The sequence below is a fragment of the Pteropus medius genome, unplaced genomic scaffold (genome assembly GCF_902729225.1).
Source record: "Pteropus medius unplaced genomic scaffold, Ma_sr-lr_union100, whole genome shotgun sequence".
NCBI lineage: Eukaryota > Metazoa > Chordata > Mammalia > Chiroptera > Pteropodidae > Pteropus > Pteropus medius.
Window position 1 is genome coordinate 19,896,847 of NW_024351730.1, and position 22,376 is coordinate 19,919,222.

The window sequence follows — 22,376 nt, forward strand, 5'->3', positions numbered from 1 at the left end:
AAGGTAACTGCTATCTAAGAAGCCGTATGTGATTCTGTGTCTTCTGACAACACTTAACCTCTTCTTACCGAATCCTATGGAGTCTAACTGAGAGTTCTCATGAAAGCCCCTTTCACCTTCAGTCATAGTAAATGTCCTTATTCATAACTCCATCATGCATCTTAGGATGACTACAGCAGTCTCCTTAGTAACTTCTAAGGCTCTAGTTTCCTGTCCCTTCAATTTAGTACCCATACCACAGACACACTAAAATGTTTTAAATATACTGTTAAAGCACTTCATTCTTCATCTTAAAAATTAAAGTCCCCCAAACAGTAATATCACTTATGAGACACCTATGACTTAGAAAACTGATTTGGAGTAGCACACTGAAGATATCCGGCAGCATATGTCTATTATGTAGGCTGTAATCTTTAAAGGAAAATCAGATTTTTTATCATAAGATACAAAAATCCTTCACTATAAGAGACTTACCTTAGGTAATGGTTGGGCAGGTTTACAATGCAATCCTCCTACAAACTCAAAATTGGGTAAGTATGGACGAGGAAATTCAAAATCCCAATATGTACGCATTAGCCAAATTTCTGCTTTCCCCATAGTCTCACATAATGTAGTGGGTCTTCCTAAAGAACATAAAGTTGGGTGGAGGTTATTAGCATATACGTTTGCTCGGGAAAAAAATGTACCACTAATTTTCTGATGTGCTATTAATAAAAAATATATCTAGGTCTTCTAGACTACTTAGTATGTCTAGATGTTAAAAGAAAGGGGAATTACAAGTAATAAGGAAGAAAGAATGGAGGAAGAAAAAGAAAAAAAGGGTAGAGGGGAGAAGCAAGAAGAGAGATAAGAAGGAGAGAGGGAGAGAATATTTGGGTGATGAAAGAACAGTAATGTGTAAGATAAAACTACTTTTAATAAAATAAATTCTACAACATCAAATAGAAATGAATAAAAGTAAATTCACAAAAATATTTCAATAAAAAATTTAACCACAACTCCAAGTGCTGATGAATTTAATACTCATTGTTTCCTTTCAATGAATTGGCACATGATAAATTAGCCCCATCATATCAGCCCCAAATGACCTCTTAATAGTTTTCTAATTTCCAGTCAGGAATGTTTATCTGCCTTCCAGCTTGTTATAGTTTCTGGCTCACTAATATTGTTGAAGTACCTTACAGTTTACTTTATCTTCCTGAGTCGAATCCAATCCCTTCCAATTTTTTTGCCATTATTTCCTCAGTAGAAAGTCCCTGAGTAATTCATAGTCACTATAACCCACTTTGGAAAGTAAAGTGCACATCCTGCATTACCAATAGCACACACTTATTTTAGTGTTACCTTTAAATGATGTGTTTGGAAAGGGACAGATTTTAGGAAATTTATGGAGAAGAATGAATGTTTGCAAATGACCAAATCAACCATTTTTTTACACACAGAAAACATGTTTTGTATCTAAGTAAAAAAACACTCAGACACAATCCTTCTTTATTAAGGATTCTAATCAAATTGGTGATCATATACAACCCAGGTTAGAAAGCCTCTTTTTAGTCATTATTTTGTAATATTTAAGTATATGTCTGAGGTTAAATAACGAATGCTTTAATTTGATAATGAAGAAGCATTCCACAAAGACACTCAGGTGTAAATTGCCAGAGATTGAATAAGAACTTCCACCTCACAGCTTCCATGCCAGTATGCTTATGCCCTTCAGATATATTGTTCCCTTTGTGTGACATCCTGCCTTGATTATCAACTCCTTAGGTAAAATTATTGTGCACAACCTTTTAGATCACATTTTCAGAAAGACCTAGCTTAAAGTATTCACGAAAATTCTATATTTGAAGGGTCGATGCACAGTAAAAAATATAAAGCAAAACAAAAATGAAGAGAATGACATTGAGCAAATTATGCAAAAGTTGGCACATAATTTCATAAGACATTTTCAATGCCATACTGCGAAATTACAAATCAAAAATATTACTCAGCCGTAAGAGATGAAATACTGCCATTTGCAACTAAATGGATGGACCTTGAGATAATCATGCTAAGCAAAACAAGCCAGACAGAAAAGTTGAAAATCGCATGATATTACTTATATGTGGGATATAGACCTAAAAACAACAAACGAACAGGACAAACAAACAGAGACTCATGGTCATAGAGAATACACTAGTGGTTACCAGAAGGCAGCGGGGAGAAGGGAGGGAAATGGGGTAAAGGAGGTCAAATATGTGGTGACAGAAAGAAATTTAACTATGGGAGGTGAACACACAGTGTAAACATATATATTTGCCTTATTGTTAAAATGTACAGCTGAAACTTATTGGATGTCGTTAACCAATGTCACCATAAAATATTAATTAATTAATTGATTTAAATAAAACAATAATAAAATTTACCACCAATCTCTTCTCCATATTTATGTTATTATTCAAAATGAATTACAAAGTGGAGAATGATGTAAATAATATATCATTAATAAATTGGCTATTAAATTTGAGTTACCATGTCATTATTGTTATTGTTTGAATCTATTATTTTAATTGTACATCCTAAGTCTACTGAGGTGGCTTTTAATGTTAAGGAATTTTTAGAGGTAGCCTGAATTTATGGCAAAATGCTTTAATGTAGATGAGATAGGTGGGAATTTCAGTGAGAGACAATTACCAATTTCTCAAAGATAAATCATGTTAGCTGGGTTAATAACTAACAGCAGCTTTTCCAGTCTCTCTAAGTGATTAATTTCTTTCCAAAGGCATAAAAGAAAATTAATCTGTATAATTTCTGAATTACTATTTAAAAATTAATACTTTTCAATATATTTGTTTTTAGTTATTTGTAATAAAATATAAATAAATAAGTGTACATTTTTAGAGCTATCTTTGGATCACAGAAAAATTGAGGAGAAGGTTGAGATATTTCTTATATACTCTTGTTTTGGCAATTGTACATAAAGTTGCTATAACCATCCACATGCAAGTTTTTGTGTGGACATAACTTTTCAAGGGCTTTTGGCAAATACCAAGGAGCACGATATTGGTAAGAGTATGTTTACTTTTGTGAGACCTACAAAATGTTTTCTACAGTGGTTATACCATTTTACATTTCCAAGTGCAATAAATGAGAGTTTTCTGTATCGAAATTCGCCAGCATTTGGTGTTGTCAAGTGTTCTGTATTTTGATCATTCTAATATGTATAGTGATATCTCATTGTTTAAATTTGCATTTCCCTCATGACATATAATATGAAGCATTGTTTTATATGCTTTTCTATTTGCTAACTGTATATATTCTCTAGCAAGTTGTCTGTTAATGTCTTTGGCCCATTTTTAAATCAGATTTTATGTTTTCTTATTGTTGAGTTTTAAGAATATTTAAAAAATATATTTTGGATAACAGTCTTTTATCAGACATGTCTTTTGCAAGTATTGTTTCCCAGTCTGTGTATTTTCATTCTCTTGACATTATCTTTAACAAAACAGAATTTTTACACCTGAAATTACTGGATTTCATTAACCAATGTCACTATAATAAAAATAAACAAATTTTAAAAAAACAGAATTTTTAATTTTGACAAAGTTCAGCTTATCTATTATGTCTTTAATGGATTATGCCTTTATGTTGTACCTAAAAAGTACTTGCCATACTCAAAGACATCTAGGTTTTCTCCTCTGTTATCTTCCAGGAGTTTATAGTTATATCAATAACCCATTTTGAATTAAATTTTGTAAAACTTAAAAGGTCTGTATCTAGATTTATTTTTTTTCATGTGGATGTCCAGTTGTTCCAACACAACTTTGAAAAGACTGCATCTTTTGTACTGCCTTTGTTCCATTGACAAAAACCAATTGACTATATTGTGTGGGTCTCTTGATGGGCGTTCTATTCCAACAGATCTCTTCTGTTCCATTGATCTATTTGTCTTTCTTTTGCTAATACCACACTGTCTTGATTTCTGTAGCTGTATAGTATGTCTTAAATAGTATTCATCCTCCAATTTTATTTTTCTCCTTAAATATTGTGTCAACTACTTGAAATATTTTTGCCTCTTCATGTAAACTTCAGAATCAATTTGTCATTATTTGTGATAGATCTTACTGGGATTTTAAATGGGATTTCATTTAATCTTGCATCAAATTGAGAAGAACTAACATTTTGACAATATTGACAATAGTCCATTTATTTAGATCTTTGATTTTGTTCTTCAGAGTTTTGTATATACAGATTTTGTATATATTTTGTTAGATTTATATCTAAGTATTTTATTTTTGAGGGTGCTAATATAAATGACGTGTTTTTAATTTCAAATTCACTTGTTCATTACTAATATATAGAAAAATGATCAACTTTTATATATTAATCTTGTATACTGTAACCTTGCTGTCATTGCTTACTAGTTCTGGGAAGGTTTTTTTTTTTTGTCCCTTCTTTTAGATTTTCTACATATAGTCATTTATTGCTTAATGATGAGAATACATTCTGAGAACTTTGTTTTTAGGCAATTTTATTGTTGTGTGAACATCATAGAATGTACTTACACAAACTTAGATGGTATAGCCTACTACATACCAAGGCTATATGGTATAGCCTAGTGCTCCTAGGCTACAAACCTCTAGAGCATGTTACTGTAATGAATACTGTAGGCAGTTATAACACAATGGTATTTGTGTATCTAAATAAATCTAAACATAGAAAAGCCACTGTAATAATATGGTATAAAAGGTAAAAAATGATACACATGTATAAGGCTCTTATTATGAATGTAGCTTGCAGTACTGGAAGTTGCTCTGATGAGTCACTGAGTGAGTGGTGTTATTGTGAAGACCTAGGACATAACTGTTCACTACTTTAGACTTTATAAACAACATACACTTAGGCTACACTAAATATATAAAAATATATATTTTTATTATTTATGCCTACAGCACCTGGTCTTCCTAGGTGGTTTCCCATCCAAATACTAACCAGGCCCAACCCTACTTAGCTTCCGAAACCAGACATTAGGCTTGTTCAGGGTGGTATGGCCATAGACCATGGACTGTGGCTCCATTGGGGAGTGAACTCAGGACCTTCTGCGTGTAAAGCAGATGTGCTAAATGCTACACTATGGAACCACATCCTAAAAATATTTTTTATTCAATAATAAATCGACCTTAGCTTACTTTAACTTTTTTTTTACTTTATAAGCTCTTTAATGTTTTTATATTTTTGATTCTTGTGTAATAACGCTTAGCTTAAAATAAACACATTGTACAGCTGTACAAAAAATGTTTTCCTTCCTTATATTCTTATTTTATAAACATTTTTATATTTAAAAAAATTTTAAACTTTTTAACCATTTTCCTGTTTAGAAAAAAAAAGTGCAGCTGATTGCCAGCATTAATTTAACATCATGTGTAGGAATATTATGTTTTCTAGGATTTGAAATTTTCAGCAATGAGCATTACTATATTTTGTAAATGAGAATACCACCACTAAAAACAGAATGCTATAAATTGAATGATGTCATTTCTTTCCAAAGACTATCAATGTGCTAGAGTAATGCGAAAATGATAATAAAAGAGAGATATTTCATGGAAAACTTTCAGAGTAAGGTTAGGATTATAATTTGTGAGTTATCTTGGTGTTAAGCGCTGCAGCTGCAAGTGCCGCTGGAGAGTATTCTTGGGGCAAATGGGAAATGGGTTAAACATGTTTTTACAGTCTGTAACTCAGCCACCTGGTTGCAAGCTTGCCTTCACAAGGTTTTTCATTGGTCTTAAACTGCCGTAGGGTTTCACATTCTCTTATATGGATCTTAAAGCTCTCACAAAGGCATATTTGTCGGTGGATAGATGCCAAATTATTGTTGTTCTATAGGGGGAATACATGAGGGACAACTTATTTGGTATCTTGCTAATGATTGATTCTTGATATCTGAAGGGATAATACCCTCTCCCTTGTAACTCCTCTTCTAGAGTAACTTGGTTATTCTTAGCCCTTTGCTCTTCTGTATAGATTTTAAAATCTCTTGTAAAATTCTACGAAAAGTGTCAAGTTTCATGACGCACTGCCTATACACAGATGGTTCATACTGGTTATTAAACTATTTATTTGTTTAATCAATGCAGTATAAATTCAAATTATGCATGAAGCTAAGGATTTTTAAAGTGAGTTTCTTTGATCATTAGTTCCATGAAATAATGTATCTATTGGAAAATCAGTGTTATGGCCTGAACTGTATTCCTTTATCATTCATACATTAAATTCTGACTGTATCTGCAGATAGGTCTTTTAAAGAAGTAATTAATGTGAAATGAGGTCATAAAAGTGAGCCTTTATTCAAGGTGACTGGTCCCCTATAGGAAGAGAAAGAGATACTAGGTATGTGAATCCACAAAGGAAAGACCATGAGAGCACATAGCGAGAAGGTCGTCATCTACAAGTCATGGAGATAGGCCTTGGAAGAAACCAGCCCAGAAAACGCCATAGTCTTGAAATTCTAGTTTCCATAACTGTGGGAAAATAAATTTCTGTTTTTTACGCCCCCTAATTTATAGTATTTAGTCGTAGTAGCCCTAGCAAACTAATACAAGCAAGGAGTTAAATTAGTTAATATTTCTAATACTCAATATGATCTTTTGTTTATTAATTCATGTTCCTTCATGATTCTCAAAAATAGTTGGAGTGGCAGGCAGCTCAGTTGATGGAATCAGATCAGAGCAATATATATGAAAATTGCAAATGAATTTTTTTTTTTAATTAGGGCAAGCAATTAAAAATAGAATAATATAAGTAGTGAAGTAAAAATATATGTTATCTTTCTACAGCTCAAGCTATAAATTCTTTTAGTGTTTTCTATTTAATCATTCAGGTTTTTATACAATACTCACCTAAGAAGTATAAAGCATCTTAGGAAACTTCAGTATAATCAGCCATTATGAAACAGTACACATAAGACTTTCTGCAGTTTCATCATAAATTTATGAGAGATAAAAATGGCAAGTTCTCCTGAATGGTATTAATTTTGACTATAATAATACATAATTCTCAAATTTTTGGAGAAAAATTCAGGCAAAGTAAATTACATTCCAAATTCAATCCTATTGTTAATATAGCTCAGGTTTTAGTATATTATTGGAATCAGGCAAGGAGAACATCTTAATCTTATAATGAATATTACATTTTACCAGTAAAAAGTCAAACCTCCACTTGGAAAACTTATTTGTGATATCCTACATCTGACAAAAGGTACATCTTCCATTGGACTGACATTTATTAGTGTTTTATATTTTATTGTGTTTGAATAATAGCCTATTAAGTATCAAGGTATCTTACAAAATGATTAGATAACTGTAAAGAAGAATAACCATGGAAAGATATTTTTTGCTTTCCCTTCCCAAAAGATAACAGTTTATTGCTAGCATTTGTAGAATTTTATGTGGAAACAAAAGTTTTAAAATACACTTCTTTCATTTTCTTAGACTTTTCTCAAACCTTTTAAGTTTCTTTTAATAACTAATTTAGAATGAAAAGCAGAGTTTCTTACTTAATGCTTCACTGTAAAACTGGTCTCAAAACTGAAAGTCATGTTGCTGGAGCCAGAAGTCAAATAAAATAGAAAGCATTAACTGTTACCCTATTCAGGAAGGTTATTCTGTCTGGTAGTCCCCCCATGACAACAGGCATGTAGGAAGATGGAGCTAGAAGTTTTCCACAGAATTTCTCTATAGTGTTACCCATAAAGAACCTTAGTGTGTACACAAAAGGGACTTCCAATAACTCAGCAATCAGGTCTCCACAGGGCAGCACAGGGTCTATAACTATTATATCATAGTTGGTTGCCTGGAGTTTCATCATGATTGACTGGTTATAGACTATGCTCTCACTTAGAAGTTTTAAATTTCCACTTATCTGAAAAAAAATCTTGCAGTTTCATTGCTGCCTGCCAGCATGACAATGTGGGCATGATGTTAGTCACTATGTCTAAAAAGTCATTTAGTATATTTGCAGCAATCTCTCTGTCATGAGGCATAGGGACCACCTCAAAGTTCAGTGTGGAAGGCTTGCTGTAGTCAATTATAAAAGAGTTTGGAGAAATCAGCACAGTCACATCATGGTCCCTTTCTATGAGTTTCTCCAGAATAATCTTTAGATTGAGCCAATGGCTCATGTCACAGGGCCATACCAGAATCTTCCCACAGAATCCACAGCCAGTGTAGCAGAGCTGCAGCATAAGAATTGCTGAAATTCATTTTTCAAACACCATGACAGAGTTTTTTCACACATTGCTACAGAGGTTGAATATTTGCTGGGCACAGAGTGAACTGGCAGTTCAGATTAGTTAAAAATTAATTTCTAGAGCTAGTAAGTGAAACTTATATGCAGAGAACTTTTTAGTGTTGTTGCCTGGACACAGTACTTTATGATACTTGTTCAGGAAGAGATATGAAATACTTAAAGATTTTGTAGGAGGTGATGTGGGAGTTTCTGGGCAAGATGGTGGAGTAGATAAACATTGTGCTTGTCTCCTTCCATAACCACATTGAAATTACAACTAAATCGTAGAGTGATTGCCCTGGAGAAGGATACAAAGAAGAGGTCACATCAAGACTGGTAGGAGGGGCAGAGATGTGAAACAGGTTGGCCCCACACCCATATGTGGTGGAGGATTGGGAGGGATATTTTGGCTGTGTAGGTTTCCCTGGAAAAGCAAGGGGTCCCAACCTCACACTGAGCACCCCAACGCAGGGTTCCAGTGCTGGGAAGAGGAGTCCCTACAACATCGGCTGTGAAAATCAGCAGGAATTGCATCAGTCAGGGAGAGATAGAAGGCTGCTGAAAATCCAGACATCCTGTTAAAGGCACTCAGATTCACTCACTCATAGGCACTCATCTTGGGTTCCAGCAGAGGGACGGTGACTTGGGAGGTGCCAAGACATACAGTAAAAGACTGAGTTCTGTTGATTTAAAGCAAGGGCTGTAGGAACAGTTGCCATTATTTCTGAGTTGAGCCCTCTTTCCACGCAGCCTGAGGGCAGGCATCATTCTTCTTGTGTTGAGACCTTCCCCCACAGGGCAAAATCTGAATCTGCATTGGTCTGATGGATTCTGCTTGCTGCACCCTGGTGACTTCCTGAAACACTGCCCCACCCAACTCTCAAACAGCAGGAGGCAATTTCTGCACCAGGTAACAGACCTACTGCAAGCACCACAGAAGGCTCTTTAAGCAGCAAACAGCCAGCCTTGGATTGTGTATCACAAGAGGCAGTTTTGGTGGTGGGCAACCAGCTCCAACTCACATTGCAGTCTTTCTCAGAAAGCTCTTGGGAGTAGGTCTGTGGGCTGAGAAGGGTAGTGGCTGGCCTCGGTGTGCTTTGAGACTTTTGTAAGTAGCCCCAAGCTATGCACTGACATTAAACTTGAATCTGCATTTACCTGGGGAACACCACTTATCCCACTCTGGTGATCACTGGGATCTCACCTTGCCCAACTCTAGTATGGCTGAGACTATTTTAGTGGCTAAGTTCTACAAGCAGTGGCAGGTGGCCTCAGGCTTCTGGATGCCCTAGGCCTTTTGTTGAACTGTCCCAGGATCCATAGTTTCCTATGCAGCTCCAGGTCCAGCATAGGCAACGAATGACTGAGGATAGCTTTGCAGCTCCTACCAGGCATCCCCAGGCAGGTTACAGGCAGTGGCTGACCTTGGCTGTGAGAGAGACCCTACCAAGAGTCTCCAGAATCAACTCATCTGAAGGCCAGTTTTAGACCACAACAGAACACTACCTGATTAGCCCCAAAAGTGGCACACCCAAAGAGTGATATCAACAATCACACAGCTTGCTGAGGTAAACCTCACTCCATGGGGTTACCCTCACACAGCAGCTCATACTCTGTGGGCATGCTCAGTACTCACAGCCAGTCAACCTGAGAGTCAATCTAACCTACTCATGTGCCAACAGCAATCAACAGGAGGGCACATACAACTCACACAAGGATCATTCCTGGAGCAGCCAGCACAGGTGATCAAGGAAACTGTGCCACTGGGCCATACAGGGCACCTACTACATAAGGTCACTGGTCAAGACTGGGAGATATAGAAACTTAATACATAGAAACAAACAGAGAGGCAACCAAAATGAAGAAACAAGGAAACATGTCCTAAATGAGAGAACAAGAGAAATCTCCGGAAACAGAACTAAATAAAATAGAGGTGAGAAGTGACATCAGAAGCATGGTGGCACCTTGATCTCGCTCCTTGAAAAATTATAGCTTATTACCTAAGTAAAATAACAGACAGAAACACAAAGCCAAAGAAACAATGGAGACAGCAAGATTCCAGAAAATAAAAGTTAAAATGGCTTTAGAAAAATTTCATATTTCAATAATTGCCCTAAGTGTAAATGGACTAAACTCACCAATAAAAAGGCATAGTGTAGCAGATTGGAACAAAAATCAAAATGCAACCATAGGCTGCCTTTAACAGACACATCTCAGCTGCAAGAGTAAATATCGACTCAAAGTGAAAGGATGAAAGACAGGCAAATGACATCCAGAGAAAAGAGGGCATAGCTATATTTATATGTGACAAAATAGACTTCAAGATAAAAAAGGTCATGAGAGACAAAGATGGACACTTCATAATGCTAAAAGAGACAATACATCAAGAAGACATAACACATCAATATACATGCTCCTAATCAGGGAGTACCAAAATATATAAAGCAACTAATAACAGAACTAAAGGGAGAAACTGACAAAAACACAAGTATAATAGGGAACCTAAATACCCCACTGTCAGCTATGGAAAGATCATCCAAACAGAAAAATCAATGAGGAAATATCACCCTTAAAAGATATATGAGACCAATTAGACATAATTGACATTTACAGAACCTTTCAAAACACCAGATTATACCTTCTGTAGTGTACTGTCTTCTCTAGAAACATTCTCAAGAATAGACTATATGTTGGGAAACACAACTGGCCTCAACAAATTTAAGAAGCTTGAAATTACACCAAGCATATTCTTTGACCAGAATGCTTTAAAACTAAAGATCAACCTCAAAAAGGAAGTAGGAAAAAACACGAATATGCAGAGATTAAATGACATGCTACTAAAGAATGACTGGGTCAAAGAAGAAACAAAAGAAGAGATCAAGAGATACATGGAAAAAAATAAGAATGAAAATACAACATATTGAAATTTTTGTGATATAATAAAAGCAGTAATAAGCAGAAAGGTCATATCATTACAGACCTATCTCAAGAAACAAAAAAGATTCCAAATAACCTAATATTACATCTTAAAAAACTAAAAAAAGAAGAACAAATGAAGCACAAAGTCAGCACAAGGGAGGACATAATCAAAATTAGAGCAGAATTAAATGAAATTGAGAACAAAAAGAAAATAGAAAAAAATAATGCCAAGAAGAGCTGTTTCTTTGAAAAGATAAATAAAATTGACAAACCCTTGGCTAGATTCACTAAGGAAAAAAGAAAAATGATACACATATATAAAAACACAAATGAAAAAGAAGTTACTATAGATAGCGAAATATAAATATCATATGAGAATACTATGAAAGTCTATATGTCACTGAATTCAATAACCTAGAAGAAATGGACAAGTTCTAAGAAATATACAACCTTCCTAGGCTAAATCACGAAGAACTGGAAAATTGCAATAGACCTATCAACAGTAAGAAAATTGAAATAATCATCAAAAACCTCCCTAAAAGTAAAAGTCCAGGATCAGATGGTTTCACTAGTGAATTCTACCAAACTGTCAAAGATGATTTCATACCACTGCTTCTCAAACTCTTCCAAAAAATTAAAGAGGCAATACTTCCTATCTTATTTTATTAGGCCAACATTATTAAAGATAACACACGAAAAAGAAAACTACAGACCAATGTCTCTGATGAATACAGAAATGGAAGATATTCCATGTTCATGGATTGGAAGAATCAACATAATTAAAATGACCTTATTACTCAAAGCAATATACAGATCGAATGCAATCCCCATCGAAATTCCAGTGGCATTTATTTTTAAAGAAACAGAACAAAAAATTATCAGATATGTATAGAAATACAAAAGACCCCGAATAGCCAAAGCCATTGTGAGAAAAAAGAACAAGGCTGGAGGTATCACTCTGCCTGACTTCAAATTATACTACAAAGTGACAATAATCAAAACAGCATGGTATCAGCAGAAAAAACAGGCACATAAACCAACAAAACTAAATTGAGAGTCCAGAAATAAACCTCGTATATAGGAGCAAATAATTTTTGATAGAGAAGCCTAAAACATAAAATAGATAAAGAAAATCCTTTTTAATAAATTGTGCTGGGAAAGTTGGAAAGCCGGATGCAAAGAAATGAAATTAGACTGCTATCTCTCATCATGAATCAAAATTAATTAAAAATGGATTAAAGACCTGAAACAATAAATTTGATTGAAAAAACATAGATACTAAACTCATGGACCTTGGACTTAGAGAGGATTTTAAGAATTTGACCTCAAAGGCAAGGGAAGTAAACGCAAAAGTAAATGAATAAGTTTATGTCAAACTTCCGCATATCGAGAGATACTATCAACAAGACAAAGAAGTACCCATCTGAATGGGAGAACATATCTGCAAAAAACATCTCTGAGGCTATTATCAAAAATATAAAAAGAACTCATACAATTTAACAATAAAATTAACAAATAACCCAATTAAAAAAATGGCAGAGGACTTGAACAAATAATTCTCCCAAGAAGACATATGAGAGGCGACAGACATAGGAAAAGATGTCCAACTTTATGAGCTATTAGGGAAATATAAATCAAAACCATAATGATATATCACTTCATACCTTTTAGAATGACTATCCTCAACAGAACAAGTAATAATAAGTTTTGGAGAGGTTGTGGGGAAAAATAAACACTTATATACTGCTGGTGGAAATGTAAATTGGCACAGCCACTATGGAAAACAGTATGGAGGTTCATCAAAAAATTAAAAATAGAGTTACCATATGACCCAGCAATCCCTCTTCTGTGTATTTACCCCCCAAATCGAAAACATTTATCTGTAAAGATATATACAACCGGATGTGCACAGCAGCATTATTCATGGTGGCCAAGACATGGAAATAAACAAAGTACACTTTAATAGATGATTAAATAAAAAAGATATAGTACATATATAAAGTGAAACATTACTCAGCTATAAGAAAAGATGAAATTCTGTAATTTGCAACAACATGAATGGATCTTGAGATTATCATGCTGAGAAAAATAAGTCAGACAGAAAAGGTTGAGAACCATATGATTTTACTTATGTGGGATATAAAACTGAAAGCAACTAATGAATGAGACAAACAAACAGAGATTCATAAATATGGACAACAGTTTCGTGGTTACCAGAAGGAAGATCAGGAGGAGAAGGTAGATAAAAGTAAAGGGGTCCAAATATATGGTGATGGAAGGAAATTTAATTTTGGGTGGTGAACGCATAATGCAATATTCATGTAATGTATATTGGACTTGTACACTTGAAACCCATTTGATTTTATTGACCATTGTCACCCCAATAAATTTAATAAAAAAAAATGGAGGCAAGAAATGTATCATATACAGTGTTCAAAACACTGGTTATAAAGATGCTCAAGGAACTTTGTAAGAACTTCAACAAAGAGACAGTAAGCATAAAAAAAAAGACATAGAAACTATTAAAAAAAAACAGTGAAAAATGAAGAATACGATAACTGGAATGAAGAATACAATAAAAAAAATCAACAGCAGATTACATGAAACAGAGAGTCAATTGACAATTTGGAAGACAACCTAGCAGAGAATACCTAAATAGATCAACAAGAAAAAATGATCCAAAAAAGAGTGAAGATATTTTAAGGTAGCTCTGGGACAACATCAAGCATACCAACATTCACATTATAGGGGTACCAGAAGGTAGAGAGAGAGCAAGAGATTGAGAACCTATCTGAAAAATAATGACTAAAAACACTCCTAACCTGGTAAAAAAAAAAAATACACATAGAAGTCCAGGAAGCCCAGAGAGTCCCAAAGAAGAACTCAGACCCATACCAAGACACACCATATTTAAAATGGCAAAGCTTGAAGACAGAGAGAGAATCCTAAAAGCAGAAAGAGAAAGATAGTTAGTTACTTACAAGGGAACTCCCATAAGACTGACAGATGGTTTCTCGACAGAGAGTTTGTAGGCCAGAAATGATTCGGATGAAATATTCAGTGTGATGAAAAGAAAGGACCTAAAATTAAGACTACTCTACCCAGCAAAGCTATGATTTAAAATTGATCAGTAAAAAGCATCCTAGATAAGAAAAATCTAAAGGAGTTCATCACCACCAAGCCAGTATTACAAAAAATGTTAGAGACTTCTTTAAAAAGAAGAACTGAAGGAAAGTAGAATGTAAATATGAGTAATAAAATGGTAATAACTATGTACTTATCAGTAGTTGCTTTAAATGTAAAAGGATTAAATGCTCCAATAAAAAGATATAGGGTAGCTGAATAGATAAGAAAATAAGCCCATACGTATGCTGTCTATAAGAGACTCACTTCAGATCAAAAGACACACAGAGACTGAAAGTAAAGGGTTGTAAAAAGATATTTAATGCAAATGGAAATGAGAAAAAATCTGAGGTAACAATATTTATATCAGACTATGTAAACTTTAAAATGAAGGCTATAATAAGAGATAAAGAAGGACATTACGTAATTGTAAACAAATTAATCCGTCAAAGAATATAACACTGGAAAGCATCTATGCACTCAACATAAGAGCACCCTAAATATATAAAGCAAATATTGACTGACATAAAAGAATAGAGAATAATATAGATGAGTAGGAAAATTTAACACCACATTAACACAATGGACAGATCTTCCAAACAGAAAATCAACAAGAAACAATGCCCTTAAATGACACACTAGACCAGATGGATTTAATTGATATTTTTAGAGCATTTCACCCCAAAGCAGCAGAATATACATTCTTCTCAAGTGCACATGGAACATTTTTTTAAGATAGCCCACATGTTAAGCCACAAAACAAGTCTCCACAAATTTAAGAACACTGAAATCATACCAAGCCTCTTCTCTGATCACAGAGGTATGAAACTAGAAATCAATTAAAAGAAAAAATCGAAAAACACACAAACACATAGAAGCTAAATAACATGCTACTAAACAATGAGTGGGTCAACAATGAGATCAAGGAAGAAATGAAAATATACCTGAGACAAATGAAAATGAAAGCACAACAACGCAAAATCTGTGGGACACAGTGAAAGCAGTCCTGAGAGTGAAATTCATAGCACTACATGCCTACCTCAAGAAAAAAGAAAAATCTCAAACTATCTAATCTTACACTTAAAGAAACTAGAAAAAGAACAGGAAAGAAAGCCCAAGTAGGAAATAGAAGGAAAGAAATAATTGAGATTGGAGCAGAAATAAACCAGTCTAAAAAATTTAAAAATTAATGAAATTGAGATCTGGTAATTTGAAAAGATAAACAAAATTGATAAATCTTTAACCAGACTCATCAATAAAAAAGAGAGAAGACTCAAATAAATAAAATCAGAAATGAAAGAGGAGAATTGACAACTGACACCACAGAAATACAAAGCATTATAAGAAAATACTATGAGCCAATATACGCCAACACATTGGACAATTTGGAAGAAATGGATACATTCTTGGAAACACATAATCTTCCAAGATGGAGTCAAGAAGAAACAGAAAATTTGAACCTACTGATTACTACTAATGAAAATGAATCAGAATTCAAAAATTCCCCAAAAAGAAAAAGTCTTGGACCAGATGGCTTCACAGGTGAATTTTGCCAAACATTTAAAAAGGAACTAATCTCTATTTTTCTCGAACTATTAAAAGAAATCTCCAGAGAAGAGAAAACTCTCAAGGCTCATTTTACAAGCCACCATTACCCTGATTTCAAAACTAGACAAAGACATTACTAAAAAAAAAAAAAAAAAAAGCGCACGTGCGAGAGAAGAAAATTATAGGCTGATATCCTTCATAAAAATAGATGCAAAAACTTTCAACAAAATATTAACAAACTGCATTCAGCAAGATATTAAGAAGTACATATATCATAATCAAGTGGGATTTATTCCTGGGATACAAGGTTGATTCAATATCTGGAAATCAACAATGTGATATACCACATTAACAAATTGAAAGAAAAAAAATCATAACAAATCCAAAACTACCATCATACTCAATGGGAAAAATCTAAAAGTTTTTCTTAAGATCATGAATGAGACAAGGATTTTCATTTTCATCATTTTTATTCAACATAATATTGAAGTCCTAGCCACAGTAATAAGACAAGAAAATGAAATAAAAAGGATCCAAATTGGAAATGAAGAAGTAAAACTGTCATTTTCTACAGATGTTATAATACTATATATATAGAACTCCAAAGATTCAAGTCAAAAACTATTAGAACAGATCAATGAATTCAGTAATGTAGTAGGATACAAAATCAATATTCAGAAATCAGTCACATTTTTATACATCAATAACAAACTATCAGAAAGAGAAACTAAGAAAAGAATCTTATTTACAATTGCATTAAAGAATACCTAGACATAAATTTAACCAAGGCAGTAAGTAAAAGTCCTGTACTCAAAAAATTTTGACATTACAAAAAGAAATTAAAAAAGATACAAATAAATGGAAGCATAAATCATGCTCACGGATAGGAAGAATTAACACAGTTAACACGTCCATACTACCCAAGGCAATCAATAGAGTCAGTGCAATCCTTATTAAATATCAATGGCATTTTTCACAAAACTGGAATAAATAATTCTGAAATTTATATGGAACCACAAAAGACCCCAAAATAGCCAAACAATCATGAAAAAGAAGAACAAAGTTGAAAGTAATATGCTACCTGATATTAAACTGTACTACAAAGCTATAGTAATTATAACGGTAGGGTACTGGTATAAAAACAGACACATAGATCAATGGAATAGAATAGAGAGCCCAGAAAAAAGCCTACACCTATATAGTCATATAATCTATGATAATGGAGTCAAGAATATACAATGGGGTAGACAGTCTATTCAATAAATAGCATTGGGAAAACTGGACAGATACATGCAAAAAAAAAATGAAACTGGACTACTTTTTATACCATATACAAGAATAAACTCAAATGGATTAAAGACTTAATTGTAAAACGTGAAACCATAAAACTTCTAGAAGAAAACATAGTCAGTAAACCCTCTGACATACTTTTAGTAATATTTCTTGTTTTTGTAATATATGTCCTTGGGCAAGTGAAACAAAAGAAAAAATGAACAAATGGGACTACATTAAACTAATAAATGTTTGCACAGCAAAGGAAATGATCAACAAAATAAAAAGACAACCTACTGAAAGGGAGAAGATATTCATCACTGTTACCTCTGATAAGGTGTTAATGTCCAAAATTTATAAAGAACTCATACAACTGAACGCTAAAAAACAAACAATTCAATTAAAAAATGAGCAGTGGATCTGAATAGACGTTTCTCCAAAGAGGATATACACATGACAAATTGACATATGAAAAGATGCTCAACATCACTAATTATCAGAGAAATGCAAACTAAAACGACATTGAGGTATCATCTCAAACCTGTCAGTATAGCTATCATCGATAAAACAAAAAACAACAGGTGTTGCCAAGGATGTGGAGAAAAGAGAACCCTAGTACACCACTGGTAGAAATTAGTAGTCATTATGGAAAATAGTTTGGAGAGTCCTCAAATATTTAAAAATAGAACTACCTTATGACCCAGTAATTTTACTTCTGAGTGTATATCTGAAGAAATCCAAGACACTAACTTGAAAAGATATAAATGTATCCCTATGTTCACTACAGTACTATTTACAATAGCCAAGATATGAAGCAATCTAGGTGCTCATCAATAAATGATTAAATAAAGAAGAGGTGGTCCATACGCAATGGAATATTAGTCATAAAAGAAAGAAATCTTACCACTTGCAACAACATAGATGTACCAGTTGCATATATGCTAAGTGAAATAAGCCAGACAGAGATATCAATATGATCTCACTAAAGAACAAAATAAACAACAACAAAAAACAAGAAACAGACTCATAGATCTCATGGATACGGAGAACTAACCAATGGATGCCAAATGGGAGGGAGGTTAGCGGGGCTGGTTAAAAAGGTGAAGAGATTAAGAAATACAAATTGGTAGTTACAAAATAGTCTCAGGGATGTAAAGTATAGCACAGGAAATATACTCAGTAATATTGTATTAATATGGTGCCAGGTGGGTACTAGACTATGTGGGGTGATTTCTTCATAAATCATGTAAATGTCTAACCACTATTCTGTATACCTGAAACTTATATAAAATAATATTAAACATCAACTGTAATTAAAAATAAAAAATAATTGTCATGTGGAAGCTACACACTGGATAGAACCAACACTGTATTAGAACTCTAACAGGAAAGTAAACCTTCCTCACCTTTGCTTCTAATTCCTCTTCCTCTAGGGCTCCAAACAGCAGTAAGTAAGTGAGGAAAGGTTTGGAGACTGGTGAGTAGGAAACAGGCAGGGACAGGATCAGCAATTCCCTCTAGACCCACTACAAGCATCTGAGTTGAAGGCTGGCCTGATACAGAGAAGGGGAGAAGGTCTCAAGTAGAACTGAAAAATACGGCAGCATGCCATTGTATTTCTATCTATCTATCTATCTATCTATCTATCTATCTATCTATCTATCTATCAAAAGAGAAAAAAATGAAAAAAGATTTTGTAGAAAATGTTTGCAGTATTTTAGGAGTTTGTTTTAAATATGTTAAGATAGATAAGTGATGTTTTTAATTGACAATTTTTAAATATAATGGAAGAATCCATTTAAGTAGGTCTAGTAAATAATATAGTAAATCTTATGGAGCAAGATGATTGATAATTTGAGAAACATAAAAATGCAGGTGTTGTGATAAGTTTTGTTACACGTTAGTATATGGATAAGACACTACATCGCATGATAATAGGAGAAATATACTAAATATTATACAAAGGTATAATGTTCAGGGCCCCAGAAGATGCTGTCACTATAATGTGACAGAAATTAGACAAAGCTTCAGGTTGGAAGCATTTCAGCTAAGCCCAGAAGCAAGAGTGACAAAAGGAGGCTTCTGATGGTGAATGGAAAAAAAGGAGAAAAAAAAACAACTGTATGTAAATCACAGTCATTAGAGTATACAGTTATCAGTTCAGTATGTGTAGAGCAGAGGCTAACACTTAACAGTGCAGAAAAGGAAAATATTAGTTAAAATAGGACATTATCCTTGAATGCTATACTCTGGGTTCAGTTTTAACGTCCATAAAAAGACATCTACTCAAATTTTCAAATCAGGTTGAGAATATGATATTATGTATCCTTTAATAAAACAATTCTGGCATCTAAATAGGATTTGAGTTGTAGAGAAAAAAATTTCTAAGGTGTAAGAAAATTGATAGAAATAGAGCCATTTCAAATGGAGTTGGGACCACTATCTCAGAGGAAGGCCTTGCAAGTCTTGCTCCTTGAATCCTTGGAATGTTTGAACCAAGCAAACTATTCTTTGCACTGAGCCAAACCAACATTGTCTTACAAACAACTGTTTTTAAAACTATAGGAAAGCAGACCGCCTGACCACAAGGACTGATGCTTATGGACATTCTTAATCAATAACTAGCACATATAACTAAAGAGTAATTTAGCTTGTTAGCACCAATTGAAATTTCTTTCTTCTATTCCTGTAATTATTTCCCTTCCCTTTCTCATCACCCCATAATTGGAACACAATTTGAGTTTCTGTCAGAATCTGTGCTCCTGGATTTCATTTCTTTTATCTCAAATAAGGGCTTGTTGCCTCCTACATTGGCTTTTTACTTTTAGATTAACCGGAGTAAAAGATAAATATTACAAAAGAAAGATTTGATGAGGGTGTCAGGGAGAATATAATATTGGTTTGTGAATGAAAAACATAGAATGAAATTCTTATGACTGAGGAGAATTGAGAGATATTCAGTAGTTAAAAAACAAAGGAAGTACTCAGATTATAGTTTGAGCAACCAAAGTATGATAATGACTCTGGCAAAATCATAAAGAAGGAGTAGCTATGGGAAAATTTTTTGACCTAGAGTGTATAAGATAATGATTGGAGAAGTCTGTGGAGATATCAGTTTAACCCATGAACACTTAAATCTCAAAGAAAGGGTAAAATTTAGAAAATGATTTTGTGTCCAATCATTCATCTATTCAATCCAATTCTTCTCCAAATTCTTTAATATTTCATTCCTTCAAGAAGCAATTTTTAGCATTTAGTATGTGCTAGATTCTACACTACTCATAGGGCATAAAAAGATAAGTAAGATATGATTTTAATTCAAAATGAGTTCACAGATTATTGCGAAAAATGTCAGTTAAACCAATACTTATTGTACACATATAAAGGAGATGGATCTTAGATGGTAGGGATGAATTGAGGAGAGGAAAAGCCCATGAAGGAGGTTGCTTGGTGGAGGAAGGAAATGAATAAATAATACTTTAACTAAGTCTTTAACAGTGATGTTTAGCAGGTTGAAAAGTATCATTTGGAAATAAAAGAGAATATTAATGTATCTGTGTTCTAAGTGTGACATAGTTATACCCGGGGTTATATTCAGTTATAAAATTATATTCAATTCAGTAATTTGAAAGAGACATGTTATTGAAATTTTAAATTTCTTGAGAGTGTTTCTGTTTTGCTAAAAAGAAAACCCAGAATAAATTTGTTTAGAAGATGCAAATCCAGGATCAAGGATTGGAGAGTTGTATTGCATTGTATAATTAGGTTTTGCATACTGGTAGAAAGCAGAGGCCAAACAAGAGTCAGATACAGGAAGATAGGACAGGGCCATAAATCCACTAGAAGAAATAAGAGATAACATTACAAACTTAGAGGATGAAAGTCCTTTTATAAGGACAAATAACCCAGACTGATAAATTTATCTACTCACTATGACAAGATTTATGATATACTATAAACAGTTTAAATAAAGCTAAAAATACCCAATGATATACAGTCCATCTGAGATATTGATGTCAAAATATATGTGTTGTTAGAGAAATATATCTGTTATTTTATTACATGAGAAAACTAAGGTAGAATTCAAGTTATGTAGAAGAATTCTTTTGCATGAATTTAGAAGTATAAGCATATTTTCATTTATGTCAAGTTGAAATATTTAAAATTCTGGATGAAATATAAAATTGACCCTTTTTTTGATTTGGCAAGAAAGTACACAAACCAGCAGACTCCTTACACAAAGTAAAAACAAAAATTCTGATGTACAAACTATCACCCCAACTTGAGCTGCTTCTATGACTATACAGTATGTGGCAGGAGTGGCAGAAAAGGAAAGTCTGAAGGCTTGCCCAGGACACCCAACCTCATACATACTTTCATGTAACATTAGATTCCCAAGACCTATCCTCACTTGTACAAATGAATTCCTTTACACAGAAGTTAACAGCAAGAAAAATTGCTGGTTTTCACTTGACAATTTTTCCTTAGAATTTTTAATGCAGTCAGCCTTCATATGAATTTTCAGTTCAAATTTAAACTATAAAAATCTCTGAAGAAACTTTTACCTTAGCCTCAAAGGCTTCCCACAGATAAAATTCCAAGGCAAATTAGCAGTTCCCTTTTACAAAGAAACAAGGCTTCATGACAGAACCAGTAAAAGCAACAGAGACCAAAAAATTAATATGATTTGTAGTATTATTTGATGTAAAATATAAAGTTATTTTATATATTATGATTGAGGGTATAAAAGTGAAACCTGAAAATATGAGAAACAACAGATTAAAAACAATAATTGTTAAAATTTGCTAAAGATCCAAAGAGAATTTCTAGAAATCAAAAATTCAACAAATGAATTTAAAACTTAATGGATAGGTTAAAGAGTAAATTAGATACAGTTGTAGAAATAAACAGTAACTCAAAAGGAAAATCTGAAGATAGTAATTGGATTTTTTTTGAATTAAAAAAACATGCAAGAGGAAATATAGAATGGTTAGCAGACATGGAGAATAGACTAAGTTGCTGAACCTAGTTGTTGGTTTTGCCTGCTTGGTGCCTCCAGTCTAAACACTTTCTATCCTTTAAAGCTTGCACCTTTTTCGTGTAACCAGAATGCACAGCTAAACCACATATTTATGTTCTTTTAACCCAATCTTTCAATTACTTTTAATTTTTTAATGAATTATTTTAGACATGAAGAAGTTGCAAATGATATATAAAGATTTCTGTACCTTGCAGTAAATATTACTATG

General features: G+C 33.4%; 1 protein-coding gene across 3 annotated transcripts in view; it reads right to left on the bottom strand.

The window, feature by feature from the left end:
* Positions 1-22,376, bottom strand: part of LOC120588157 (UDP-glucuronosyltransferase 2A2) — a 68,577-nt gene that overhangs the window by 14,711 nt on the left and 31,490 nt on the right. For 2 of the 3 annotated variants that reach the window (XM_039845360.1, XM_039845358.1), the window contains exon 3: positions 475-623. In XM_039845360.1, coding sequence (XP_039701294.1) covers positions 475-623 — 149 coding nt within the window. Of the gene's footprint in view, positions 1-474; positions 624-18,533; positions 18,679-22,376 lie in introns of those variants that run through there. The other variant, XM_039845359.1, reaches the window with a different exon arrangement.